The sequence below is a fragment of the Microcaecilia unicolor genome, chromosome 3 (genome assembly GCF_901765095.1).
Source record: "Microcaecilia unicolor chromosome 3, aMicUni1.1, whole genome shotgun sequence".
Taxonomy (NCBI): Eukaryota; Metazoa; Chordata; class Amphibia; order Gymnophiona; family Siphonopidae; genus Microcaecilia; species Microcaecilia unicolor.
The window spans coordinates 199,574,428-199,598,769 of NC_044033.1; the positions used below are offsets into that span (position 1 = coordinate 199,574,428).

The following is a 24,342-nucleotide window of genomic DNA, read 5'->3' on the forward strand; positions in this document are numbered from 1 at the left end:
GCAGGTAAGACCTAATTTCACCTTTTCCCCCTCAATAGGAATCAAATTCATGCAGAAGTGTCCCAAAGCTAATCACATTTTCAGGATATCTGCAATGAATATTCATGAAGTCATTTTGAAGACACTGCTCTTTGCTATGTAAACCTGTCTCCAGCATATTTAATTGTGAATATCCTGAAAACCTGGCTGGCTGGCTGGCGTCCCCCCCCCCCCCCCCACCAATTTGGGACTCACAAGCAGTGTGGGGCACAGATAGGCCTTCCTTAGGCTGGAATGTCAAATGATTTCAGATCAGTGGTTGAATGGGGGGGGGGGGGTTAGGAGCTCCCATTTGTTTTGCATTGTTCATAGATGGGGTGGCAGCAGAAACCAAGGCAAAGAGAGATACAGACTCAGCCCAAGACCCAGGGATAAGAACTGAGACAATAGCAAGGTGAGATTAGAACCCAAGATTGCTTCCTACGCTTGAGTTTTTAGTCACACCACTTCTTATACAGTTGTCTCTGCTACCCTATCAGCAAGTGGCCCTGTGTATATTTATATAATAAGACTCAGCTGTCCTTCAACAGCGCTTAGTTTAAATACAAATGCCTCATGTGGCAACAGAATGGCCCCTACCCTGGCACAGGACACCTCCCGATGCAGCCCTAGATACCAACAGCAGAGTCACCTCAACCTGTCTGGGAAGCATACATAGTAACATAGTAGATGACGGCAGAAAAAGTCCTGCACGGTCCGTCCAGTCTGCCCAACAAGATAAACTCATGTGCTACTTTTTGTGTATACCCTACTTTGATTTGTACCTGTCCTCTTCAGGGCACAGACTGTATAAGTCTGCCCAGCACTATCCCCGCCTCCCAACCACCAGCTAAGCTCCTGAGTATCCATTCCTTCCGCCATTTTCTGATGCCCACACTATACCCTGCAGCCAGTTTCCCTTGAGGGGGAGGGGTAAGCCCAGGCACACTTCCCCTGTGCTCTGCTCCTGCAGGCAGGTTGGTATATTCTCCTCCACTGGTACTGTGAGTCTTTCACAACAACCAATGAAATAAGCCAGGGCTATGCCTTAGCAGCTCAAGGTCTCCCAACTCTACACTTCCCTGTCTAATAAAAGTTGTGAAAAACAGGAAGCTGCTGTTTCTGTCCTAAGCAATGAGCCATTGTGCACATCCTGGATTTCTTCACTTGTTGATAGGGGTTTCTCTGGGGTAGTGCCAGTGCTAAGGGGATGCCAGTTTAGCTCAGATATGTGCCATTCTAAGAAGCCTGAGACAGTCAAGAGATCATGAATCATGCAGAGGCAGGAGCCAGAAGGGGTAAATCCTCCACCTCAATGCAAACTGTCAGTGCAAAAAAGGGATCCAGCCCATAACCAGACACGATTGAAACTCACCTCTCCATTTACTGGTTGCAGGAACTCTGTATTACTCCTTATCAGTTCTACAGTGCTAATAGACAAACACAGCGCTGTACACCGACCATGAACATCCCTGTTCAACAGAGCTTACAGTCTAATCAGAACCAACAAACAGGATAAATAAGGGATAAGGTAAATACTTAAGGTGGGAATTTTAAAACAGACATAGGTACAACTGGCTTCACACATTCCCTTTTTCTCTCTCACCTTCCAAATCCAAATTTTTATATTTATTCTTTCTTCACCAACCTCCAAACAAATGTCTACAAAGCTTAAGCAACAAGTTGCTATGAATTTATAAGTAGTTTTATAAAATTTGAACAGCACACCAACCCTCTTTTCCCCCAAGCACAAGCTAGTTCATGTGCTTATGTTTTTCATCTTTATTACTAGAGGGGTTTAAAGCACGCTCTCAAGACTGAGAACATAACATTTCATTTACAGTTTCAATCTGTTACAGATTAATAAACCTGATATATTCCCCTCTCCCCCCTGCTCCTCAGTTTTCCAAACCCCAGGGCACACAGCATCTGTTAAACCAAGCTCAGTATGGTTTTTCTCTATATATGTTCTTCAGGTCCAGTCGGGGGGGGGGGGGGGGGGGGGGAGGGGGGGAGAGGATAGTGCATGATCCTGGCCTGGCAGGGGGAAATGTATACTTCCTCCCCAACACTCTAGATTCACTGTGACTCACACCCCTCTCCTCTATGCTGCAATGACAGATCTCAATTCTTCACCCTGTCTTTGGAGAAGGTAAAGTCCAAAGGTCAGAAGCAGCAGGATCCCACACTAAGCGCTTCAGCGATTTGCTTTATTTTTCTGTTTGAAAGGTCGTTTTTGGTGGGCTTGGCCCCGCTCTCCTTTTCCCTTCACAGGCCCTCTGCTCCGGGGTCCTCCTTTTCCCTTCACAGGCCCTCTGCTCCGGGGTCCTCCTTTTCCCTTCACAGGCCCTCTGCTCCGGGGTCCTCCTTTTCCCCTCTTGGTCGCACTGCTCCTTGGGCCCTGGTAGGCCCCCAGTTTCATTCTGATACTGGGGTCTGGAAACGTTGAGCTCAGAAGCCTCTGTTTCTTGAACTTGGGCTGCTGGGGGTCTCTGCGCTTGCTGGGGCTCCTCTCCCTCTGGCCGGGCTTGACGGCTTTAAACTTCTTGCTGGTCTGGGGAGATCGGTATAGCTGTGCACCCTTCCTTTTACGACTTTTGGGGAACAGATCTGCACAAAACAGGGACGAGGGGAAAATAAATAAGGATAAATACAGCAAAAAAATACACGTTAAGCTCTAAGGAAAATGCTGGAGGCTAAAGAAAACAATGAAAAATGATTCTGTTACTGCAGGATGCTGTATGCACAATCCATTAGAGCAACATTACAATCTACAGAGCACTGTAATTTTCATATTTATTTATTTATTTGTTACATTTGTATCCCACATTTTCCCACCTATTTGACAAGACTCGAGGGATTTTTAAACCTCTATGATCAAAGGCAGCCATGTCTACTGAGAATCACCACTATGACACACTGTATCGGCTGATGGGAAACTTGTGCGTCTGTGACGTCTTTTGCTAGCGTGGCTGTGGGAAGAAAGCCTAACAGTATTATCTGGCTAGTTGACAGGGCTGTACTGCCTTCCCTTACCTTCATCAGGCTCCTGCCCGACCTCCTGCCGATAGTACTCTGCATCATCATCCTCTTCCGATTCAGCAGCAGCAGCCTGGTCATCCAGCCCCGGATCCTCCACTTCACTGTCCTCTTCAGGACTCTGTTGCTTCTTACGGATGCCCTCCAGGCTCTTCTTTCTGAGAGCGATGGAGACAGAGACATCTTATTTATAAAGAGACCGCCACCGCACTTCCTGCCGCCTTTTTACCCAATGCTTGAACACGCTCCACTCCAATATGCATTTTCATCCAATTGATAGGGAAGGAAGGAGTGGGCCGGCCTGGTACACACTGGCACCCTCAAACGAAGCAGCAGAAAAACTGAGCGAATGACATGACCAAGGCAGAGCACAGAGTAGCAGAGAGATGCTAACTAAACCTGCTCCCCATCTCCCCTGTCCCTTTGGGCTTCTTCCTGCTCTTCTGCTGCCGTCCCCATCTCCCTCCACCCCCTTACTTGTTGTCCTCCCGCTGGGCCTTCTTCTGGGCAACGTTCTGCTCCTGTTTCTTCCGCCTCTCAGCTTTCAGCCTCAGTTTCTCCTCCTTTCTCTCCAGCGCTGCCTTCAGTTCTTCTTCGGTCTTGTGCACTTTATTATTGTAAACAACAAAAACCAAAGTTAACAATGACTGCACTGCAGGACTTAAGACACTTTCCTCCCACCCAATGTGAACCTAAACTGCTTCCACTGGCGGTAAACGCAGCCTCTGTCAGAGTAAAGATATCCTAAATCTCCTGCTCTCTCCTCTGGCAGGAAACGCCCAAGTCTTAGGCCCCTACTGCTGTCCCTTCCACAGCGAGAGAAATCAAACCCCTGTGAAGGAACGCGCCATTTTCCGGAAGTATTACTTACCAAAGCTGTGGTATAATACGTTTCCATCGTTCAGGCCTTCTTCAATCTTTATGAGCTGAAGCGTCATTCTGGGGCCAATCTTTCAATAAGAGGAAATTTAAAAAAAAAAAAAAAAAATTTAAGAGCCACCATGAGCTGTGATCCACTCCTGAGAGCACATGACTGAAAAATAGCACAGGGCAAAGATTCTAATCCCACCGCTTCCAACACAGTTTCAAGGATTTTCATCCTACTGCTGCCACTAGCAGGTTACTTACACCTCCCCATCATGGTTGGCCAAGTCCTGAGCAGCAATATACACACTTTGTTTTAAGCTCAAACAGTACGAAGCATACTGACACTGGATCACCAGCACTGCTGATCCAGGACTCTCATCAAACCGACACATGCCAATTTCAAGATCTGCTCAGCTACCTCGAACTCTGCCCACCCCCATCTGTGGACGCATCAGTGCGTTTACTTTGAGAGAAATCACTGGAAAATATCAGCATCAATATAGTTTTCATCATTTGCATCCAAGCCTCCTTCCCCCACTCCTCCAGATTAGGGCACCTTCAGCATCTATAAACTGAACAGGGATACGGAAGTCTCAGACTGTAGGACTGGAACAAGGTCTGAAAGCTTTAGGAAATCTGGGGTTGATACTCAAAGCAATTTAACCAGCCAGAAATGGTTACTGGCAGTTTAAGTGGCCTGTTTGGGGCTAACTGGTCATTTTCAACGGCACTTAACTGGCTAGCGGTGAACTGAAAACCGGCTATTTTGGGGGCAGAGGACAGAACAGGCTTCCTGAAGAACTGTCCTCCGTCACTGGCACCGTCTGGGGCAGCCCACATCTCCCTTCTGCCCACGGACTCCCAGCTGCAGTGAGCAGGCACAAGCCCTGCTTCCAACTGGACGGGGAGGAGGAAACAAAAGGACTTTTAGATGCCCGAATGGCGGTACCCAAAAGTCACGGGCATCCAAATGGTAGCATTAAAACAATGGCGCTCAATCACCTATCTGCATCAGAGACATCAGGATTACCATAACCTCTGCCCCCACACTGGATGGCACTCACCTCTGTGAGCCGCACTGCACTCTGCTGAGCCTTCATGTTTCCACGGCCTGCATAGCTCTGGGGCAGCTCTGTGATATTGTGTTCACCATCCAGCTCGGCCTCACTCTCCGACAGGTTGGCACCTCTACCGGGAAAGGTGTTGGGAAAAAGAGGGGGGCATTGTCACAACCAACCACAGGCTGCTACTACTACTACTACTTATCATTTCTAAATCGCTACTAGACGTACGCAGCGCTTTACACTTGAACATGAAGAGACAGTCCCTGCTCAACAGATCTTACAATCTACTTAGGACAGACAAACAGGATAAACGAGATAAGGGAATATTAAAGTGAGGATGATAAAATAAGGGTTCTGAACAAGTGAATAAGGGTTACGAGTTAAAAGCAGCATCAAAAAGGTGGGCTTTTAGCTTAGATTTGAAGACGGCCAGAGATGGAGCTTTACGTACCGGCTCAGGAAGTCTATTCCAGGCATATGGTGCAGCAAGATAAAAGGAACGGAGTCTGGAGTTAGCGGTGGAGGAGAAGGGTGCAGATAAGAGAGATTTACCCAGTGAACAGAGTTCCAGGGGAGGAATGTAGGGAGAGATGAGAGTGCAAAGGTACTGAGGAGCTGCAGAGTGAATGCACTTATAGGCCAATAAGAGGAGTTTGAACTGTATGCGGAAACGGACAGGATGCCAGTGAAGTGACTTGAGGAGAGGGCTAATATGAGCATAACAACACTGGCGGAATATTAGTTGTACAGCAGAATTTTCAACAGATTGAAGAGGAGAGAGATAGCTAAGTGGGAGACCTGTGAGAAGCAAGTTGCAGTAGTCTCTAAGTGAGAGGTGATAAGAGTGTGGATGAGGGTTCTGGTAGTGTGCTGAGAAAGGAAAGGGCGAATTTTGGTGATATTTTAGAGAAAGAAACGACAGGTTTTAGCAGTCTGCTGAATATGTGCAGAGGAGAGGAAGGAGTCAAAGATGACCCCAAGGTTACGAGCTGATGAGACAGGAAGGATGAGAGTGTTATCCACAGAAATAGAGAATGGGGGAGGAGGAGAGGTTGGTTTAGGGGGAAAAATAAGAAGCTCCCCACCAGTTCCAGAAACACGTTGCATTTCGCCTCCCGCAAGGCCAGAGGCACTTTTCATACCACCAGGATAGCACATACCCCAAAGACCTGGGCGCTCAGTGCTGACAGATGGAAGGAGTGTCGCTTGGTGGAGGAGATGCCAGCGGGGCGGAAAGTGCCGGTGCCAGCTTCTATCTTGTGTGTGTGCTGGAGCCGAGCCCTGGGTGAAAGGGGAGCAGGAAAGCACATCTGTCCCGTGGAGGTAAGAGCACCCAGAGAAAGACGGCCAGAAGTGGAGCGATTACAACTGCTGAGAGATTGGATCTCCTCTGCAGCCCTCACTTGCAAGGGGACATGTAAGGCTGTGTCCTCTTGAAAAAGGAGTGAAAGTTTGTGTGTGCGCTCAGGGTGAGGACTGGCGCTCTGTTCCCTGAGAAAGGGGAAGAGTGTGTCGGTAGAGCTGTGTTGTTGGGCAGACTGGATGGACCGTGCAAGTCTTTTTCTGCCGTCATCTACTATGTTACTCTATATGTTCCCTGGGGAAGTTGGTGTCGCTTAATTGCCAAGGTAGGCACTGGAGCTGTGTTCCATACAGGAAGGGAGAATCCGTGGTTGTGTGTCCAGGGTGGAGGGGGCTGGAGCTGTGTTCCCTGTGGAAGGAGGTGCCACTGTTGGGAAACAGGATACTGGGCTGGATGGACCATTGGTCTGACCCAGTATGGCTATTTTTATGTTCTCAGCAATGATTTCTAAAGGATTGTTTGTTTCAAGGGTTGCCCCTCTTTTACTAATTCCCATCAAAAATGACGTTTTAACCTTCCAGTCACTAAAGTCCCCCTCAAGTGAATGACTACCAGGTACATTTTTTTTTCTCTTTTTCAATTTAAGACTAAAAAAATTGATATCGGAAATGAAGGAAGTTCTGCAAGTGTCAGAGGCAGTCGACCTGCTTGTTGTGTTTAGATCGTTGGCTGTCCTTAGTCAACTCATTAAATCATCTGTGTAGTTAAGCAATTAAGGGGGAGGGAGAGGATTTGGACGGAATGTGTTTGGGGAGTTTAAGCATTTTACTTACAAGCAGTGCTTTTTTTGTGCCGGTACGCAACGGTACGGCGTACCGGCACCTTTTTCTCCTCCTCCCCTCCCCTCCCATTATTTCCAGCGATTCTCCGCCTCTCTCCTGCCCTCCCATCGACGTGCAGCGATTTTTCCGTCCCTCCCCTGCCCTCACCTCTCCCATTTCCAGCGATTCTTCGTCCCCCAGCCGTCCTCCTTCACTGCCTGCCAGCCAGCGTCGGAGTCAGAAGCGAACGGTGCAGGCAGCGATTGGCTGGCAGCGTCGTAGCTTCCCTCTGCAAGTCCCGCCTATGCGTAAACAGGAAGTTGTAGGCGGGACTTGCAGAGGGAAGCTACGACGCTGCCAGCCAATCGCTGCCTGCACCGTTCGCTTCTGACTCCGACGCTGGCTGGCAGGCAGTGAAGGAGGACGGATGGGGGACGAAGAATCGCTGGAAATGGGAGAGGTGAGGGCAGGGGAGGGACGGAAAAATCGCTGCACGTCGATGGGAGGGCAGGAGAGAGGCGGAGAATCGCTGGAAATAATGGGAGGGAAGGGCAGGGGAGAGAGAATTGATGGACATGGGAAGGGCAGGGGAGAGAGAATTGCTGGACATGGGATGGGAGGGAAGGGCAAGGGAGAGAGAATTGCTGGACATGGGAAGGGCAGGGGAGAGAGAATTGCTGGACATGGGAAGGGCAGGGGAGAGAGAATTGCAGGGCATGGGATGGGAGAGAAGGGCAGGGGAGAGAGAATTGTTGGACATGATATGGGAGGGAAGGGCAGGGGAGAGAGAATTGCTGGACATGGGATGGGAGGGAAGGGCAAGAGAGAGAATTGCAGGACATGGGATGGGAGAGAAGGGCAGGGGAGAGAGAATTGCTGGACATGGGATGGGAGGGAAGGGCAAGGGAGAGAGAATTGCTGGACATGGGAAGGGCAGGGGAGAGAGAATTGCTGGACATGGGAAGGGCAGGGGAGAGAGAATTGCAGGGCATGGGATGGGAGAGAAGGGCAGGGGAGAGAGAATTGCTGGACATGATATGGGAGGGAAGGGCAGGGGAGAGAGAATTGCTGGACATGGGAAGGGCAGGGGAGAGAGAATTGCTGGACATGATATGGGAGGGAAGGGCAGGGGAGAGAGAATTGCTGGACATGGGATGGGAGGGAAGGGCAAGAGAGAGAATTGCAGGACATGGGATGGGAGAGAAGGGCAGGGGAGAGAGAATTGCTGGACATGGGATGGGAGGGAAGGGCAAGGGAGAGAGAATTGCTGGACATGGGAAGGGCAGGGGAGAGAGAATTGCTGGACATGGGAGGGAAGGGCAGGGGAGAGAGAATTGCTGGACATGGGATGGGATGGGAGGGAAGGGCAAGGGAGAGAGAATTGCTGGACATGGGATGGGAGGGAAGGGCAAGGGAGAGAGAATTGCTGGACATGGGATGGGAGGGAAGGGCAAGGGAGAGAGAATTGCTGGACATGGGAAGGGCAGGGGAGAGAGAATTGCTGGACATGGGAAGGAATGGCAGGGGAGAGAGAATTGCAGGGCATGGGATGGGAGAGAAGGGCAGGGGAGAGAGAATTGCTGGACATGGGAAGGGCAGGGGAGAGAGAATTGCTGGACATGGGAGGGAAGGGCAGGGGAGAGAGAATTGCAGGGCATGGGATGGGTGAGAAGGGCAGGGGAGAGAGAATTGCTGGACATGGGAAGGGCAGGGGAGAGAGAATTGCTGGATATGGGATGGGAGGGAAGGGCAAGGGAGAGAGAATTGCTGGACATGGGATGGGAGGGAAGGGCATTGGAGAGAATTGCTGGACATGGGATGGGTGAGAAGGGCAGGGGAGAGAGAATTGCTGGACATGGGAAGGGCAGGGGAGAGAGAATTGCTGGATATGGGATGGGAGGGAAGGGCAAGGGAGAGAGAATTGCTGGACATGGGATGGGAGGGAAGGGCATTGGAGAGAATTGCTGGACATGGGATGGGAGGGAAGGGCAAGGGAGAGAGGATTGCTGGACATGGGAAGGGCAGGGGAGAGAGAATTGCTGAACATGGGAAGGGCAGGGAAGAGAGAATTGCTGGACATGGAGGGGAGAGAGGTGAATCGCTGGATGGGGAGGGGAGGACAGGGAAGAGAGAATTGCTGGACATGGAGGGGAGAGAGGTGAATCGCTGGATGGGGAGGGGAGGACAGGGAAGAGAGAATTGCTGGACATGGAGGGGAGAGAGGAGAATCGATGGACAGGGAGGGGAGGACAGGGAAGTGAGAATTGCTGGACATGGATGAGAGGGGAGAGAGGAGAAATGCTAGAAATGGATGGAGAGGAGAGCAGGAGATAGAGGAGAACTGCTGGACATGGATGGATGGAGGAGTTGGCTAGGAGAGAGGAGAAATGCTGACTTGGATGGAGGGGAGGAGAGAGGAGAAGTGCTGGACATGAATGCAGGGGAGGAAAGAAAAAAGAAGATGCACATGGATGGAGATGAGGGAAAGGGAAGAGGAGAAAAACTGCACATGGATGGAGAAAATAGGCAAAAGCTGGATCCATGTTATACCTCCTCCAGTCAATTCCATGGAGGAGGACCCAGCTTTTACTTATGGATGCAGGGCAACAAAAGAAGAAGAAAGGAAGAAAGTAAAGAAATAAATGGAAAGGAAGCCCTGGAAATGGAGTTAAGAGAACAGATAGCAGCAGAATCAGAGACTGGGACCAATATGGATAGAAAAACAAAGTCACCAGACAACAAAGGTAGAAAAAATCATTTTATTTTCATTTTAGTGTTGGAATTTGTCTTATTTTGCACCGGGTATACTGGAGCTGTAACAGCTTACAGAAATTATTTATAATGAAAAAAAATCAAATTATTTTTTCTCCTATACTAGTATAATATTTTCAATGATGTCTGTTTATATGCGCCATGGCTGGTACAAGGGGTGTGACTAATGTGGGTGTGGCTATAATAGGGGCGGTGCCATGTGTGATGACCCCGCCCACAATGAGTACCGGCACCTTTTTTTCTACAAAAAAAGCACTGCTTACAAGACTTGATATACCGCCAATCGTAAAACAGCGGCTAAGCGGTTTACAAATAAAAGCTCAAGACAGAGCTGACAGTAAAAAGAAAATACGGGAGAAAAAATATAGAAACCTATAAAATCGAGTTATGTTGTTGGTATCATTGTTTTGCTCAATAAAAAGTGTTAAACATAACTACACAGATGATTTCCACCCACTGGAAAATGCCAGCCATCTGAACACGAACGTTTGGTGGCACACAATTCTCGTGATACGTTGGTTCGAACGTAAAGCTGCTGAATCCATGTTTCTTGTGGAGGTTGATAAGACCTTTTCAGATGGTATTATCAGCATTTTACGTAACTTTCCTGTTTTCATGGGCCTTGTGGATTTCTATTTTTAGTTTCCTGTTTATGTTTTGCACTTTTTCTGAATTTTTCAATAAAATATGCATATATTTTTTAACTTCACAAATTTGGGGCCTCGCCTGTGAACTGATCTTTGCACATCTCACACGTCTGTATTCCCAACCCTTGACTTTGTGATGCAGGGGTTGCTTTGGTTTTCAGAGCTGTGGGTACAAGGTTCAGGCGAGCTAAGCTTCTGAGATGTCCAGAAAGGGTGAGCGGTAAGTTACCTGTTCTTCTCCTTAACTTTTTTTATTCACGCCCCCCAGTGTTACCTAAGTTGTGGTGTAAGGAAGAAATCTGGATTTCCTTAATTGATTTTCCATTCTTTATCTTATAGAAATTCTTTCTATATTTCTAGACAAGTGGTTTTGACTTGTGATTAAAAAAACAAACAAACAAAACAAAAAAACAAACCAGAAAAGGTGAGTGGCACTTACGGAGCCAGCAAGTCGCTGATGTCCTCCCACCGGCTCATGTTTGGAAATTTCTCCTGCAGAAGTTTCTTCACACCTTTGCTCATGCCCACGGGAACCACCTTGAGGCTACTGCAAGGCACAAAAGAGAGAGAGAAGGGGAGAGGGAGGTTCATCAGCACTCACCATCCTCCAGAAAAGTTCAATCCACTCAATCAAGGAAGCATACAATGCAGCACGCTGGAAACGGACAGGCGGAAAACATGTGGGGTTAGGAGGAAGGATACTGTAGTGAAACGAGGTGGTTTGAGCAATGAAACAGAGGAATAACTTACTAGTGCCGGAAGCTAATCAGCTGGGAGTTGGGGTCATAGTGAATCAGGATGCATCTCTTAATGGTGTTAAGATTTATCTGAGAAAGGGAACATACGGAAAGAATGAGCCAACGAGGCATGTCTGCCTGGTACTTACATCGCAGGCACTAGGAGGTGCTCTCCAACTTACATTTTGCACCTGCGAATCACAAGATCTCCCCCCCCCCCACTCACCTTATGAACATTGATGGAGGGGAAGAGGTTCTGAAACATGGTGGCCATCAGTTTGATGTGCATGCCTGGGAGGCCGAAGTTATTGAGGATGAGAAGGGGCGGGTGCGTGAACTGCTGCTCATGCATCCGATGGTGCTTTAGCGAGGAGACCACATCCTTTATCAGAGAGTACTGCCGGATAAACAGACAAGACAGTCACCAGGGAAGAAACAAAATTATAAACCACAGAAGGCTCAACTCAAAAAATGGCAGACTTTGCTGTGGGGCACCAGGCCAACCTGTCAGCCAATTACTAGCCAGGCTGGGCTTTCCCACTAATCATGGGCCCTCAGAGGTCCAAAACCTGTGAGATCAGCCATGCGGTTTCGCAGCCCCCCCCCCCCCCTCGCCAGTCCCTGTGATCTCTACAGTTAACTAAACAGCGATCACTCACCTCTTTGACTCTGAAGGTTAATGTGGGGCCTTGTGGGACACGAATGAGTCTCTGCAAATGGAGCAAACAAGCACAGACATGTTCAGGGGAGTCCTGTCTCCAGATTTCCCAACCCCAAAATACAGCAGACAACCTCTGTTAAACCAACAACTAATTTTTATTTCCATTTTATCTATTTACAAAACTCTGATAACATATTTTTGAACCCTGGTGCTAAAATCTTTCCTGGACTCTAGGTAGTCAATAATCCAAGCATCCAGTAATATAAAACATGGCGGTCATTCGAATGAGACTGACCACTCCTCTTCGTTATAACAGCTTTTCTTAGAAGTATACCTTTCTGGATTCTTTTAGGCCCTTGATATGGTGGTCTGATATGCATAGCTTTGTCTACTATTCTAGCTTTTTCGTTATGCGTTTTTCTGAGCAAGAATTATTCTTGATATATCATTTAAATTCAAATACACAAAAGTGGTAAAAATCTGGGAAAATTCAATAAAGAACCATTTCAAATAAAGACAATTAAAATGATAACCTGGACAGTGTACTAAAAAGCATTCGTACTTAGATCGATAGGACAATGTCTCCCAATTGTCGCCTACTGGGTGGCTTCCAGGGCAGTGATAAATGTCTATTATGCTGTAAGGCAGGACTGACTGGACCAGTGGTTCCCAAACCTGGTCCTGGAGGCACCCCAGCCAGTCAGGTTTTCAGGATATACACAATGAATATTCACGAGAGAGATTCAGTGGAGGCACTGCATGCAAATCTCTCATGAATATTCATAGTGCATACCCTGAAAACCCAACTGGCTGAGGTGCCTCCAGGACCAGGTTTGGGAACCACTGGATTGGACAGTTGCTGATCCACCCACTTTTTGGAGCTGGCGAAAAGATGCTGGAGCACAAAAACGCCCGACTTCCATTCAGGAAGGAAAAACATTTTTTGTCTACATGGTATTCTTCTACACAATCTTTGTCAGCACAGGCCTGTAGTCCGATTCTTAACTCCTTCTACAGCTGAGCATTGGCTAAGGTGATTATTAGCTCTGTGCTACCACTTACACTTACGATGCGTCTAAGTGTGTGTGGGTTGTTGTTTTTTTTTTGGGGGGGGGGGGGAGAGAAAGAGAGGTCTAGGATATATGTAATGGTAAGGGGTCCTCTTTTACGGATGGGGGACTATGAGAATCCAAGTTCCCTGTTATTATGACAACTTTTGGACATTTTTGTATTTGTACCACCCTGTGTTTTTGGTTATCTGGCAGATGATGAATATCATGTCATTGGTTACTTTATTTGTGGGGTGGATAAGGGATGGTGAAAATGTTTATATAATTTTTGTTCTGTTACTGCTGTACACAGTATGTGTTTTGTTCTTAATGTTTTGCTTTGCTGTATTAGTGGCAAATTTCAATAAAAAAATTAAAGAAAGCATTCGTACTTAAATCATATACATAAAAACCTGAACTATGCTGGAAGGTGTGGATTACTCTGGGGCCTCATCGGGCTTTTACCACAGCATTATGGGCTGTTATTGTGCTTTTGCATGAAACCAGCCATGCATAACTCACAAGAAAAACAGCATGTCTCGTTACTTCTGGACAGGAAGGACGTAACCTCCTGTGCCCAAACACCAAGAACAGTCACTAAATGTCTCTTTTGGTCGCCGGATGCATCAGTGCGTTTACTTTGCAAGGAATCACAGAAGACTTCAGCTTCACTAGACCTTCATCATTTGCATCCGGAGACCCCCTCCAACTGTGAGAATCTGAAATCTGTCCTCCCTTCCCTTCCCAGAGGGCGTAAAGGGCTCCTTCTATAGATAAAAGGCTCCTTTCTATGTCAAGAACACGACAGAAATGAACTTTGTTTTTCTGAGGTACTTACAAAGTTTATGTTCTCGGACGTTTTGCTGAAGATAAGGAAGTGTGTTACACCCAGCGGACCCACCACAGAGACAAAGTCCTTCAGAGTGTTCTTTTTCTGCACCTGCACGGGCATGAGACCAACATCAGAAAAAAAAAAAAAAAAAAAAAAAAGGAGAAACAGACCAGATTCCTCAGGCACCTGCCACCCTGTGATGCAAAGATTTAATCTCACTTCTGATACCATGTGGTATGATCTACTCCTAAGCGCATATGATCAAGAAATCCCATAGGGCAGAGATTCTAATCCTACTGCTTCTACCATAAAATGGTGTTGGGAGTACACAGCTTGACGACCCACAGGACAAGGATTTTAATCCCACTTCTGCCACCAGCCTATTAGCAGTACGTCCTTTGCTTTACGCTCACACAATATTTGATATGTAAAGAATGTACTGATGCTAGATCACCAACACCGCTGACCTTCTGTCAGCAGATCAACAGATGTTAATTTCAAGCTCTGTTCAGCTACCGCTACCCCCATTTGTGGATGCATCAGTGCGTTTGCTTTGAAAGAAATCACAAGAGGATCTCAGCATCATTCAAACGTTCATTACTTGCATCCAAAGACACCCCCTCACCCCCACCATGCCACTGCCCTTCTAATGGGAGCAGGGCTGTGTGGTGAGGGAAGAAATGGACTAAGGCACTCTCCGCATCTATAAACTCAGCAGGGATACAACGGTCTGAGCTCAACCAGAACCCTCACAATAAAAAAAAAAGAGCAATCACCTCGAATAAACATATATATTTGCAGAGAGGCAAATGCAGAAAACTCACAAGAACCTCAGCTCTAACTTCCAAGTCAAGCCTTTGTGCTAGTCTTGCTGACAATGATGAGATTAGTATCAGGGACTGGGGTGGGGCAGGGGGGTCTTGTGAGCTCATCTGTGTGTAAGCCTACTCCCAGGAGCACAAAGCTGCAACATGCCTGCAGACCCCAGGTTCCAATCCCGCTGCTGCTGCAACCTGGAAAGTACGATAGCAATTCCGTGCTGTTTTCCACCCCGGGCTTAATATTTGCCGATGAGTGGCACTCACCTTCAGCGACGTGGCTGTGTAGGGCTCCATTGCCTGCCTGACATTAAGCACCAGCTGTTGTACCATTTTACCAATCTGTCCCCGGTGGAACACAAAGGAGTGCGGCACAGAGCTGAACTCCTCCTGTGCCGTGTGAACAGCATTGGCTCGTGCCTTCTTCTGGCTCTTAGTCTGAAAGGAGAGAATTAAAAACAAAACATAAAAATATCCCACATAAGAATAGCCATACTAGGTCAGACCAGTGGTCCATCTAACCAAGTATCTTCCTTCCAACAGTGGCCAATTCAGATCACAAGCAACTGGCAGAATCCCAAAGGGTAACAACATTCCATGTAGAACCCCAAAGAGTAGCAAGATTCCATTCAGAATCCCAAAGCGTAGCAACATTCCACACAGAATCCAAAAAGTAGCAAGATTCCATTCAGAATCCCAAAGAGTAGCAACATTCCATGCTAACAATCCCAGGGCAAGCAGTGGCGTCCCCCATGTCCATCTGAATAACAGACTATGGCCTTTTCCTCCAGGAACTTTCCAACCCTTTTATAAATCTGTATATGCTAACTGCTGTTAGCGCATCCTCTGGCAATGAGTTCCAGAGCTTAACTATTTATAAACGGGGGGAGTGGGGAAGAGAACAAAAATGAGGACATTTTACCGTTGTGCCATTCCACTGTGTGACCTCAAATACTGTGTGCAATTCTGGTTGTTGCATCTCAAAAATGATATAGCGGAATTAGAAATGAACAGAAAAAGGTGACAAAATTGATAAAGAGGATGGGATGCCTTCCCTATGGGGAAAGGCTAACCTGGCCAGGGCTCTTCAGTTTGGAGAGACACGATAGAGGTTTATAAAATAACAAGTGGAGTGGAACAGTAGAATCGTTTGTTTACTCTTTCCAAAAATACTAGGACTTGGGGGTACACAATGATGCTTCAAAGTAGTAAATTTAAAAGAAATCGGGGAAAATACTCACACAATGTATAATTAAACTCTTTAATTCATTCCCAAAGAATGTGATAAAAGCAGTTAGCTTAGCAGGGTTTAAAAAATATTTAGCTACTTTCCTTCAAAAAAAAAAAAAAGTCCATATGCCATTATTAAGATAGACTTGGGGAAAATCCATTATTTATATCTAGGATAACTACTACTACTACTTATCATTTCTATAACGCTACTAGACATACGCAGCGCTGTACACTTGAATATGAAAAGACAGTCCCTGCTCGACAGAGCTTACAATCTAATTAGGACAGACAAACAGGACAAACAAGAGATAAGGGAATATTAAAGTGAAGATGATAAAATAAGGGTTCTGAACAAGTGAATAAGGGTTAGGAGTTAAAAGCAGCATCAAAAAGGTGGGCTTTTAGTTTAGATTTGAAGACGGCCAGAGATGGAGCTTTACGTACCGGCTCAGGAAGTCTATTCCAGGCATATGGTGCAGCAAGATAAAAGGAACGGAGTCTGGAGTTAGTAGTGGAGGAGAAGGGTACAGATAAGAGAGATTTACCCAGTGAATGGAGTTCCAGGGGAGGAATGTAGGGAGAGATGAGAATGGAGATGTACTGAGGAGCTGCAGAGTGAATGCACTTATAGGTCAATAAGAGGAGTATGCAGAAACGGATAGGAAGCCAGTGAAGTGACTTGAGGAGAGGGCTAATATGAGCATAACGACACTGGCGGAATATTAGTCGTGCAGCAGAATTTTGAACAGATTGAAGAAGAGAGAGATGGCTAAATGGGAGACCTGTGAGAAGCAAGTTGCAATAGTCTAAGCGAGAGGTGATAAGAGTGTGGATGAGGGTTCTGATAGTGTGCTGAGAAAGGAAAGGGCGAATTTTGGTGATATTATAGAGAAAGAAATGACAGGTTTTAGCAGTCTGCTGAAAATGTGCAGAGAGGGAGGAGTCGAAGATGATCCCAAGGTTACGAGCTGATGAGACAGGAAGGATGAGAGTGTTATCCACAGAAACAGAGAATGGGAGAGGAGGAGAGGTTGGTTTAGGGGGAAAGATAAGAAGCTCAGTCTTGATCATGTTTAGTTTCAGATGGTGCTGAGACATCCAGGCAGCAATGTCAGACAGGCAGGCTGATACTTTGGCCTGGATTTCGGCTGAGATTTCTGGTGTGGAGAGGTAGATCTGGGAGTCATCAGCGTAAAGATGATACTGAAAACCATGGGATGAGATCAGAGTACCAAGGGAAGAAGTATAGATGGAGAAAAGAAGGCAGCCCAGGACAGATCCCTGAGGTACACCAACTGACAGTGGGATAGAAATAGAGGAAGATCCACTAGAGTATACACTAAAGGTGTGCTGGGAGAGATAAGAAGAAAACCAGGAAAGAACAGAGCCATGAAATCCAAGTGAGGATGGCGTATCAAGGAGTAGGCTGGGATCAACAGTGTCAAAAGCAGCAGATAGATCGAGAAGGATGAGGATAGAATAGAGACCTTTAGATTTGGCCAGGAACAGATCATTGGAGACTTTAGCAAGCGCTTTTTCAGTTGAATGAAGGGGGCGAAAGCCAGATTGAAGTGGATCATGAATAGCTTGAGATGAAAGAAATTCAAGGCAATGGCACTGAACAGCACGTCAAGTATCTTGGATAGGAAAGGGAGGAGGGAGATGGGGCGATAGTTGGAAGGACAGGTAGGGTCCCATGAAGGTTTCTTAAGGAGTGGTGTGACTACAGCATTTTGAAGGCATCAGGAATAGTCGCAGTTGACAGTGAAAGATTGAGGATATGACAGATAAAAGGGATGACAGTAGGAGAGATATTGTTAAGTAGATGGGTGGGAATAGGATCGGAGGAACAGGTAGTTAGTTTCAAGGAGGAAATAAGATATGTAGTTTCCTCTACAGTGATTTCAGAAAAGGAGGCAGGGGTTGGAGGGTTGAGAGAATGGACTAAGGGAAGGAGAGGTGGAGGTGACCTGGTTGAGAATTCAAATTTAATCTTGTGAACCTTATCATGAAACGTACTCAGCCAGAGTCTAGGGGGAAAGTGAAAGGGGGGTTGGAGGTGAAGGCACTTTGAAGAAATAGTTCAGTTGGCAAAAGGTAAAAAACAGATACAGCGGGATCCTCCTGAATTCGATTTAAAAACCTTTAGAAGTTAATTTTTTTCTTTGCCCAGTCGTTTACATGTGGACATTTTACATATATCCTCCAAAATAAATGTTTTTAAGAAAACGACAGTTGATGTAGTTAACGCCGAGGATTATTCTCCCGGGATCCTCCTATTTCCTTACCAACCTTGTCCGCCTTAAAAGTTGCGATCCTCCGTGCGACGGTAACATTACGTCACAGGGGGTGTAACTTAGCGGATCGGGCGTTCTCAAGCTTAAAATAAGGTTTAATGACAAAAGGAGCGCTTCTTTGTTTTCACAGCCGCTACTGCTTATAGTATGCAGCGATCACCAGCCATAACCCAGCGCTGCACAAATCTTTTAGAAAGTTAAACAAAGAGGTGCAATAGACTGGAGTGGAAGTGAGTCTATCTAGTCCACTGTAAGCAAGGAAGCCAATTTGGTTAATTTCTGTTTCCACTCCCTCTCACAGCCGTCATTGCCATTCACTCAAAACAAAGCAAGCAAACCTATGAGCTGCTGCAAGGAGGTTAAATAGACAAGAGTGGAAGTGAGCTTATCTAGTCCACTGTAAGCAAGGAAGCCAATTTGGTTAATCTGTTTCCTCTCCCCCGTGCGGCTGTCATTGCCATACACTCAAATCACAGCAAGCAAACCTATGAGCCGCTGCATGGAAGTTTAATAGACAGGAGTGGAAGCAAGGAAGCCAATTTGGTTAATCTCTATTTCCACTCCCCCGCGCAGCCGTCACTGCCATTCACTCAAAACAAAGCAAGCAAGCCTATTAGTTGCTGCATCTGCGTTGTAGTTCTTTATTGTTGATCCATCTGTAACAAGCCTAAAGCTGTTTCAGTTGGATTGGCAGGTTTTACAAGGTAGAAGATAAAAGACATAATTGGGGTCACCTGATACAGACGTTCAAATATTTGAAAGGTATTAATCCGCATTCAAACCTTTTCCAGAGAAGGGAAAATGGTAGAACTAGAGGACATGAATTGAGGTTGAAGGGGGGCAGACTAAGGAGTAATGTCAGGAAGTATTTTTTCATGGAGAGGGTGGTGGATATTTCCCTCCCCCGGGAGGTGGTGGAGATGAAAACGGTAAATGAATTCAAATATGCGTGGGATAAACACAAAAGAATCCTGTTTAGAACGAATGGATCTATGGAATTTTAGTGAACATGGGTGGCAACACCGGCATTTGGAGAATAAAAACCGGTGCAGGGCGGACTTCTATGGTCTGTGCCCTGAGAAAGGCAGGGACAAATCAAATTCTGATACAAAATATTACATACCTTGTAAAATGAATTATCTTGTTGGGCAGACTGGATGGACCGTTCAGGTCTTTATCTGCCGTCATTTACTACACGTTACTATGAATACCATTTAAAAAAAGCTTCAAAATGTATGGTAAATGGTAGTTGTAGTCATTTTTCTTCACTGTTCTGTGCAATATAGATGACCAGATTTCAGTGAGGATATCTCGTTTCCTAATGGGTTCATCTTAACTGTTGTAATCTGCCTGGTGTTTATAAATTTGATGGAATATATTGAAATTAAATGGAAGTAGAATTAAACTCTCCTTTCATAGAGGCACATGGAATCACATTTTCATCTGTTTTGTAGAAGTTTGTCTTTTAGATACACAAATGGATTATTCTGTTTTGGAACATGTTTCAGGGGCAAGTGGTTTTATAACTCCAAATAAAAATAAATATTTTGTTTCATGCAGATCTCTTTTGTTTAAACATAACTATATGGGCTAATAGCCCCTAATGCAGTCCAGTGGTTTTCTTACATTTTGTTCTTGTGATGTCTTATACTGTGCCAAAATTGAAAACTCATCTCCTTGAGGTTAAATGAGGGAACATGGGATGAGCTTATCTGGTCCACAGGAGACAGTACGACTATAAAGTTGAAGCCGGTCCCACTACAGCAGCCATCTCCATTTGTCAAAAACAATAGCAAAGTAGATTTGCATTCTCTCTTGTAAGGGGATTTGGGGGGTGGGGGGGTGGAGAGAAGATCTAAGAGGCGTTATGGGGGCTGGGCTGGTGGAATTTTCAAGGGTATGTGAAGGGGGGAAGGGTTATTTTCAAAATATATTTGTCAGTACTGCAGAAGCTGCTTTGTTATTTCCAGTGCTGTATAGTGTTAATATATGGCCTAGCTTTAAGGCTACCACTGGAATAGTGATGGCCAAAGCTATGCAGCCGAAAACAACTGAAAAAGTACTGATTAGGCCAAACAACAAGTAAATGATTTAATATTTGAGAATCTGCAAAGAGCAGGTCTGAATAATGACTTCTGACACAAATTGGTACAATTTTTAAATCAAATATAGCATCTGTAATGAAAGATCAGATGAATAAAATGGAGCTTATTAGTTTTGGTATACAATGATACAGAGGTAATACAGAGTTCATGAAATGGTATGAAAGGTATGAAAAGTATGAAAAGTATTGCAGCCGGAAGATGTGAAACTGTTATCTCAACGCTTCCCAAAACATGTTGATAATTAGCAGTAGCTGAGAACGGAAGGAGGTGGGCACATCAGGCAGCAGACCGCATGGGAAAGTATGCTCTCAGAAATGCAAAATATTAGGAGCTAGGTATCTCACCATTAACTTCTATGGAGAGGATAGGGTATAAAAGATGGGAGATTTTGCCTTAGTTTGAGAGTCCTCTCCAACGCTTCTCTCAGACGGCAGGGCGCTGTGCAGATTAACCCAGAATCTGTCTGATGTCTGTATTTGTATCAACTTGAAGGCTTGTCTTTGGGTAAGAAATAAAATGTACTTATCTATCTAAACCTATCTCTGCCTCTATTTTTATTGAGTCTATCTTCTCTTCTCTTCACCTAACATTTAGCCTACAAGGTAGATCACATACAAGTGACACTCAGTTTTGGACAGAAAGCAGTAGTTATGGGAATTAGTTCTCAATTACAGCTCCTAATGCCACCCCCTTATGATTGGGTGACAATGGAGGTTAGAGAAACTATACAGAACCTGATATATGAAATAAGTATCTTTAGCCCCCCATGTGACGGAGTCAGAAAGAGGTCTATAAGAAGAGGTAATTAAAAACAATAGGAATAAAGGCCCGTTTCTGGAAGAAATGAAACGGGCGCTAACAAGGTTTTCCTCAGAGTGTGTATGTTTGACAGTGTGTGTGAGAGTGACTATGTGAGAGAGAATGAATGTGCGAGTGTGTGTGTGTGACAGAGAGAGAATGAGACTGGGTGTGAGTGTGTCTGTGAGAGAGGCCTTTGCTTGTGTGAGATTGAGAGTGTGTGCCAGGGGCGCCCCCCCTCCCTCCTTCCAAGTTCCAGGGTCGTCCCCTCCCTCCCTCTGAGTTTCAGGGTCCCCCCTCCATCCCTCCCAGTTCCAGGGTCATTGTCCCTCCCTTCCAGGCCCCCTCCCTACAAATTTTAAAAGTCATCTTCACTTACCTCATTGGGGTTACGTCGGCCGCCAGCAGCAGTAAAAGGCGTGCAGGCACGGCCCTTCTCTCTCAGCTGTGGTCCCGCCCTCATTTCCTGTTTCTGCAAGGGCGGGACCACAGCTGAGAGAGAAGGGCCGAGCCTGCAGCGTTTTACCGCTGCTGCCGTCTGCCGTAACCCTGACTTGGTAAGTGATGATGACTTTTAAAAATCGGATGGAGGGGGCCTGGAACTGGGAGGGACGACGACATCCTCATGCATGTGACGTACCAGGAAGTACGCTAATGTCACAACAGGAGATGGATACAGTGTTACAGTCAGCACAAACCCTACAACCCTTCACTGCCACGGAGTCAGCTTCAGAATGTTGGAGGTGCTTTTTATTATAGTAGATATTCCATCGTCTTTATAAACACCAGGCTTCCCAAGGCAGATTACAACCAGTTAAGATGAACCTATCAGGAAACAGAATATTGTCACTGAAATCTGGCCATCTGAATTGTACAGAAACACAATGAAGAAAAATTAGCACAAACTACATAATTTATAATTGCTGTTTCTACTAGCTACAATGAATTTTTGAAGAACGACAACATGGATGCAGCAGCTCACAGGTTTGCTTGCTGTGTTTTGAGTGAACGGCAATGATGGCTGCGCAGGGAGTGGAAACAGAGATTAATCAAATGTATTCCTTACTTACAGTGAACTAGATAGGCTCACTTCCACTCCAGTCTATTACACCTCCTTAAAGATTTGCCACAGAAAGAGGGGAATACAGAATCGCAGCGCTGGGTTATGGCCGGTGATTGCTGCATACTGTAAGCAGCAGCAGCCGTCAAAACAAAGACGCGCTCCAGTCTTAAGGACGTACTTGGATCCGGAAGATCCCAGGGATCCCGCAGATTTGGCTTTTACACCGTCCCAGTTCAGTGTGGCAAGGAGACGTTGAGGGTTTGAGCCACGAGAATTTGTCAACTAGATGTAATAGTCCTGTTTGGCAAGTAAAAGAGCAGAATGGAAGGAGGTCAGCAAGAATTTGAAATGTATGAAGTCAGCATGTGCACGGGATTTCAGCCAAAGGCATTGGCAGAGCGGGCACAGAACGTAGGTAGTGGATTCTAGAAGTCAGCCAAGGCTGGGGTTAAGTAAGCATAAATAAATAGCATAAAATATACTGTACTATTTTGGGATCTTGCCAGGTACTTGTAACCTGGATTAGCCACTACTGGAAACAGAATACTGGGCTCGATGGAACCTTCGGTCTGACCCAGTATGGCAACGCTTATGTTATGCTCTTACAGTAAAATCGGTCTCCCTACTTGTACAATGTTCTACGTGTTCACATTTCGGAACTGGAAAAAACTCTTCAATGATTTCCTTCCCTCCCTAGACCCCGTACGCTTACCTTGCTCCAGCGCCCCATGCTATTGTCTTCTCACCACGTGTCTTGTGTCTGTCTACCCAGCACTTCCGTGTCCGTGTTCCTGGAAATGAGGCCGGCCGGAAACTGTCAGCACCATCTAAGGTTCCACTTCCGGGCTGGGAGAGCGAGGCCCCGCCTACTCACTGCGCTTGAGGGAGGGGTCCAGATTCTACCTATTGAAATTAGTGCTGCAGTAGCGCCCATGTGGCAACAAGATGGAGTTGTCAAAAACTCAGAAGTGGAGGAAAAGTCTTTTTCTTGGAACTGGACAGCTATGGAAGCAAAACTTGAGTGCAGGAGGCTATAAATACCACAGGAAAATCAGAGCGGCCAAGTTACCCAGTTCCAGGCTGAAGTTCTGGATTTCTGTCCACCCATCCTGGTGCATTATGGGATTTGCAGCATTGATTTCAATGGGCAGGTTCAGGAACTACAAATCCCACACTGCTTTGGAATGTGAATTCAAAGTCAGGACTGTCCAAAATCTCCACTTTGGAACTGGGTAACTTGGCATCTCTGGAAACTCCAGGAAAATGAAGCGAGCACAGACTCTGAAAATACCAGGGAAGGTTCTGGCAAAACATAGAGAGTGCAATACCAGGTAGCTTCAGCAAAATGCAGAGTGCAAGGACTGAAAATGCCAAAGTATTTTCCAACAAAATACAGAGAAGTCAGGGTCTGAAAATACCGGAAGAGATGTGAAACAACATTCAGAAAGTGCAGGTGTTAAAATTAGTACCAGAGGGCACCAGCATAGTGCTGAAAATACCAGAAGTCTCCAGCAAAATGCAGAGTGCAGGGGCTGAAAATACCAGAGAGGACTTCAGGAAAATACAGAAAGCGCAGTAACTAGCCAAACGCAGAGAGCTAAGGGGCTGCACTTTAGACTGATAGCGGAGAGTCCATGTTACTTTACAGAGGAGATATATTGTTTATATCCACAGCCAAGTTCGCTTATCACATTCAAGCCCTTTCCAACATCTGCGTGCCTGGGACAATTGATTCTGTCTAAGGATGCACTGCAGACCCTGCTGGGGACCGATAATCCTCTCTGTGTGGGTAGAGGTCAGGGTATTTAATGACCATTCGTGCATTGACCTGAAGTTTGTTTGGAATTGGAGGGGAAGAATATAAACAGAGACGGGATGTATTTATTACCAGCATGACAGACTCAGTGTCAGCAAAATTAGACAAATCTTACAGTGATACAAGAGACTTCTATCTGGCGAAACTTGATTTCTGGAAGCAATTTGGAGAAACCAGTGACACAAAGGAGAAAAGCCCAGAAAGCTACTTTGAAACACATAGTTACACTTTTTGCTTTTCTGTATTTTTTCTGGAGTCTCCTGTACTATGTTCAACCCTGTGCTCTCTGCCTTGTGCTAGAATCTCCTCTGGTATTTTCAGCCCTTGCATTTTCCTGGAGTCTCCTCTAGTGTTTTCAGCTCCAGTGCTTTCTACATTTGGCAGTCTCCTCTGTTTTTATCC

General features: G+C 46.0%; 1 protein-coding gene across 2 annotated transcripts; it reads right to left on the reverse strand.

The window, feature by feature from the left end:
* Positions 1 to 1,629: 1,629 nt before the first annotated feature.
* Positions 1,630 to 22,919, reverse strand: LOC115466076 (suppressor of SWI4 1 homolog). 2 transcript variants are annotated; one of them, XM_030197092.1, is made up of 13 exons: positions 22,837 to 22,919; positions 14,896 to 15,066; positions 13,817 to 13,918; positions 11,928 to 11,978; positions 11,495 to 11,665; positions 11,282 to 11,358; positions 10,971 to 11,078; positions 4,989 to 5,112; positions 3,929 to 4,007; positions 3,535 to 3,664; positions 3,055 to 3,215; positions 2,386 to 2,628; positions 1,630 to 2,349 (listed from the first exon to the last, which is right to left on the reverse strand). In XM_030197092.1, exons 1-13 carry the CDS (start codon positions 22,852 to 22,854, stop codon positions 2,216 to 2,218), a joined length of 1,569 nt encoding a protein of 522 aa, XP_030052952.1. In that variant the 5' UTR covers positions 22,855 to 22,919; the 3' UTR covers positions 1,630 to 2,215. The 2 variants fall into 2 exon arrangements, with proteins under 2 accessions (XP_030052952.1, XP_030052951.1); XM_030197091.1 differs by having other exon boundaries at positions 1,630 to 2,628.
* Between the last annotated feature and the right edge of the window lie 1,423 nt (positions 22,920 to 24,342).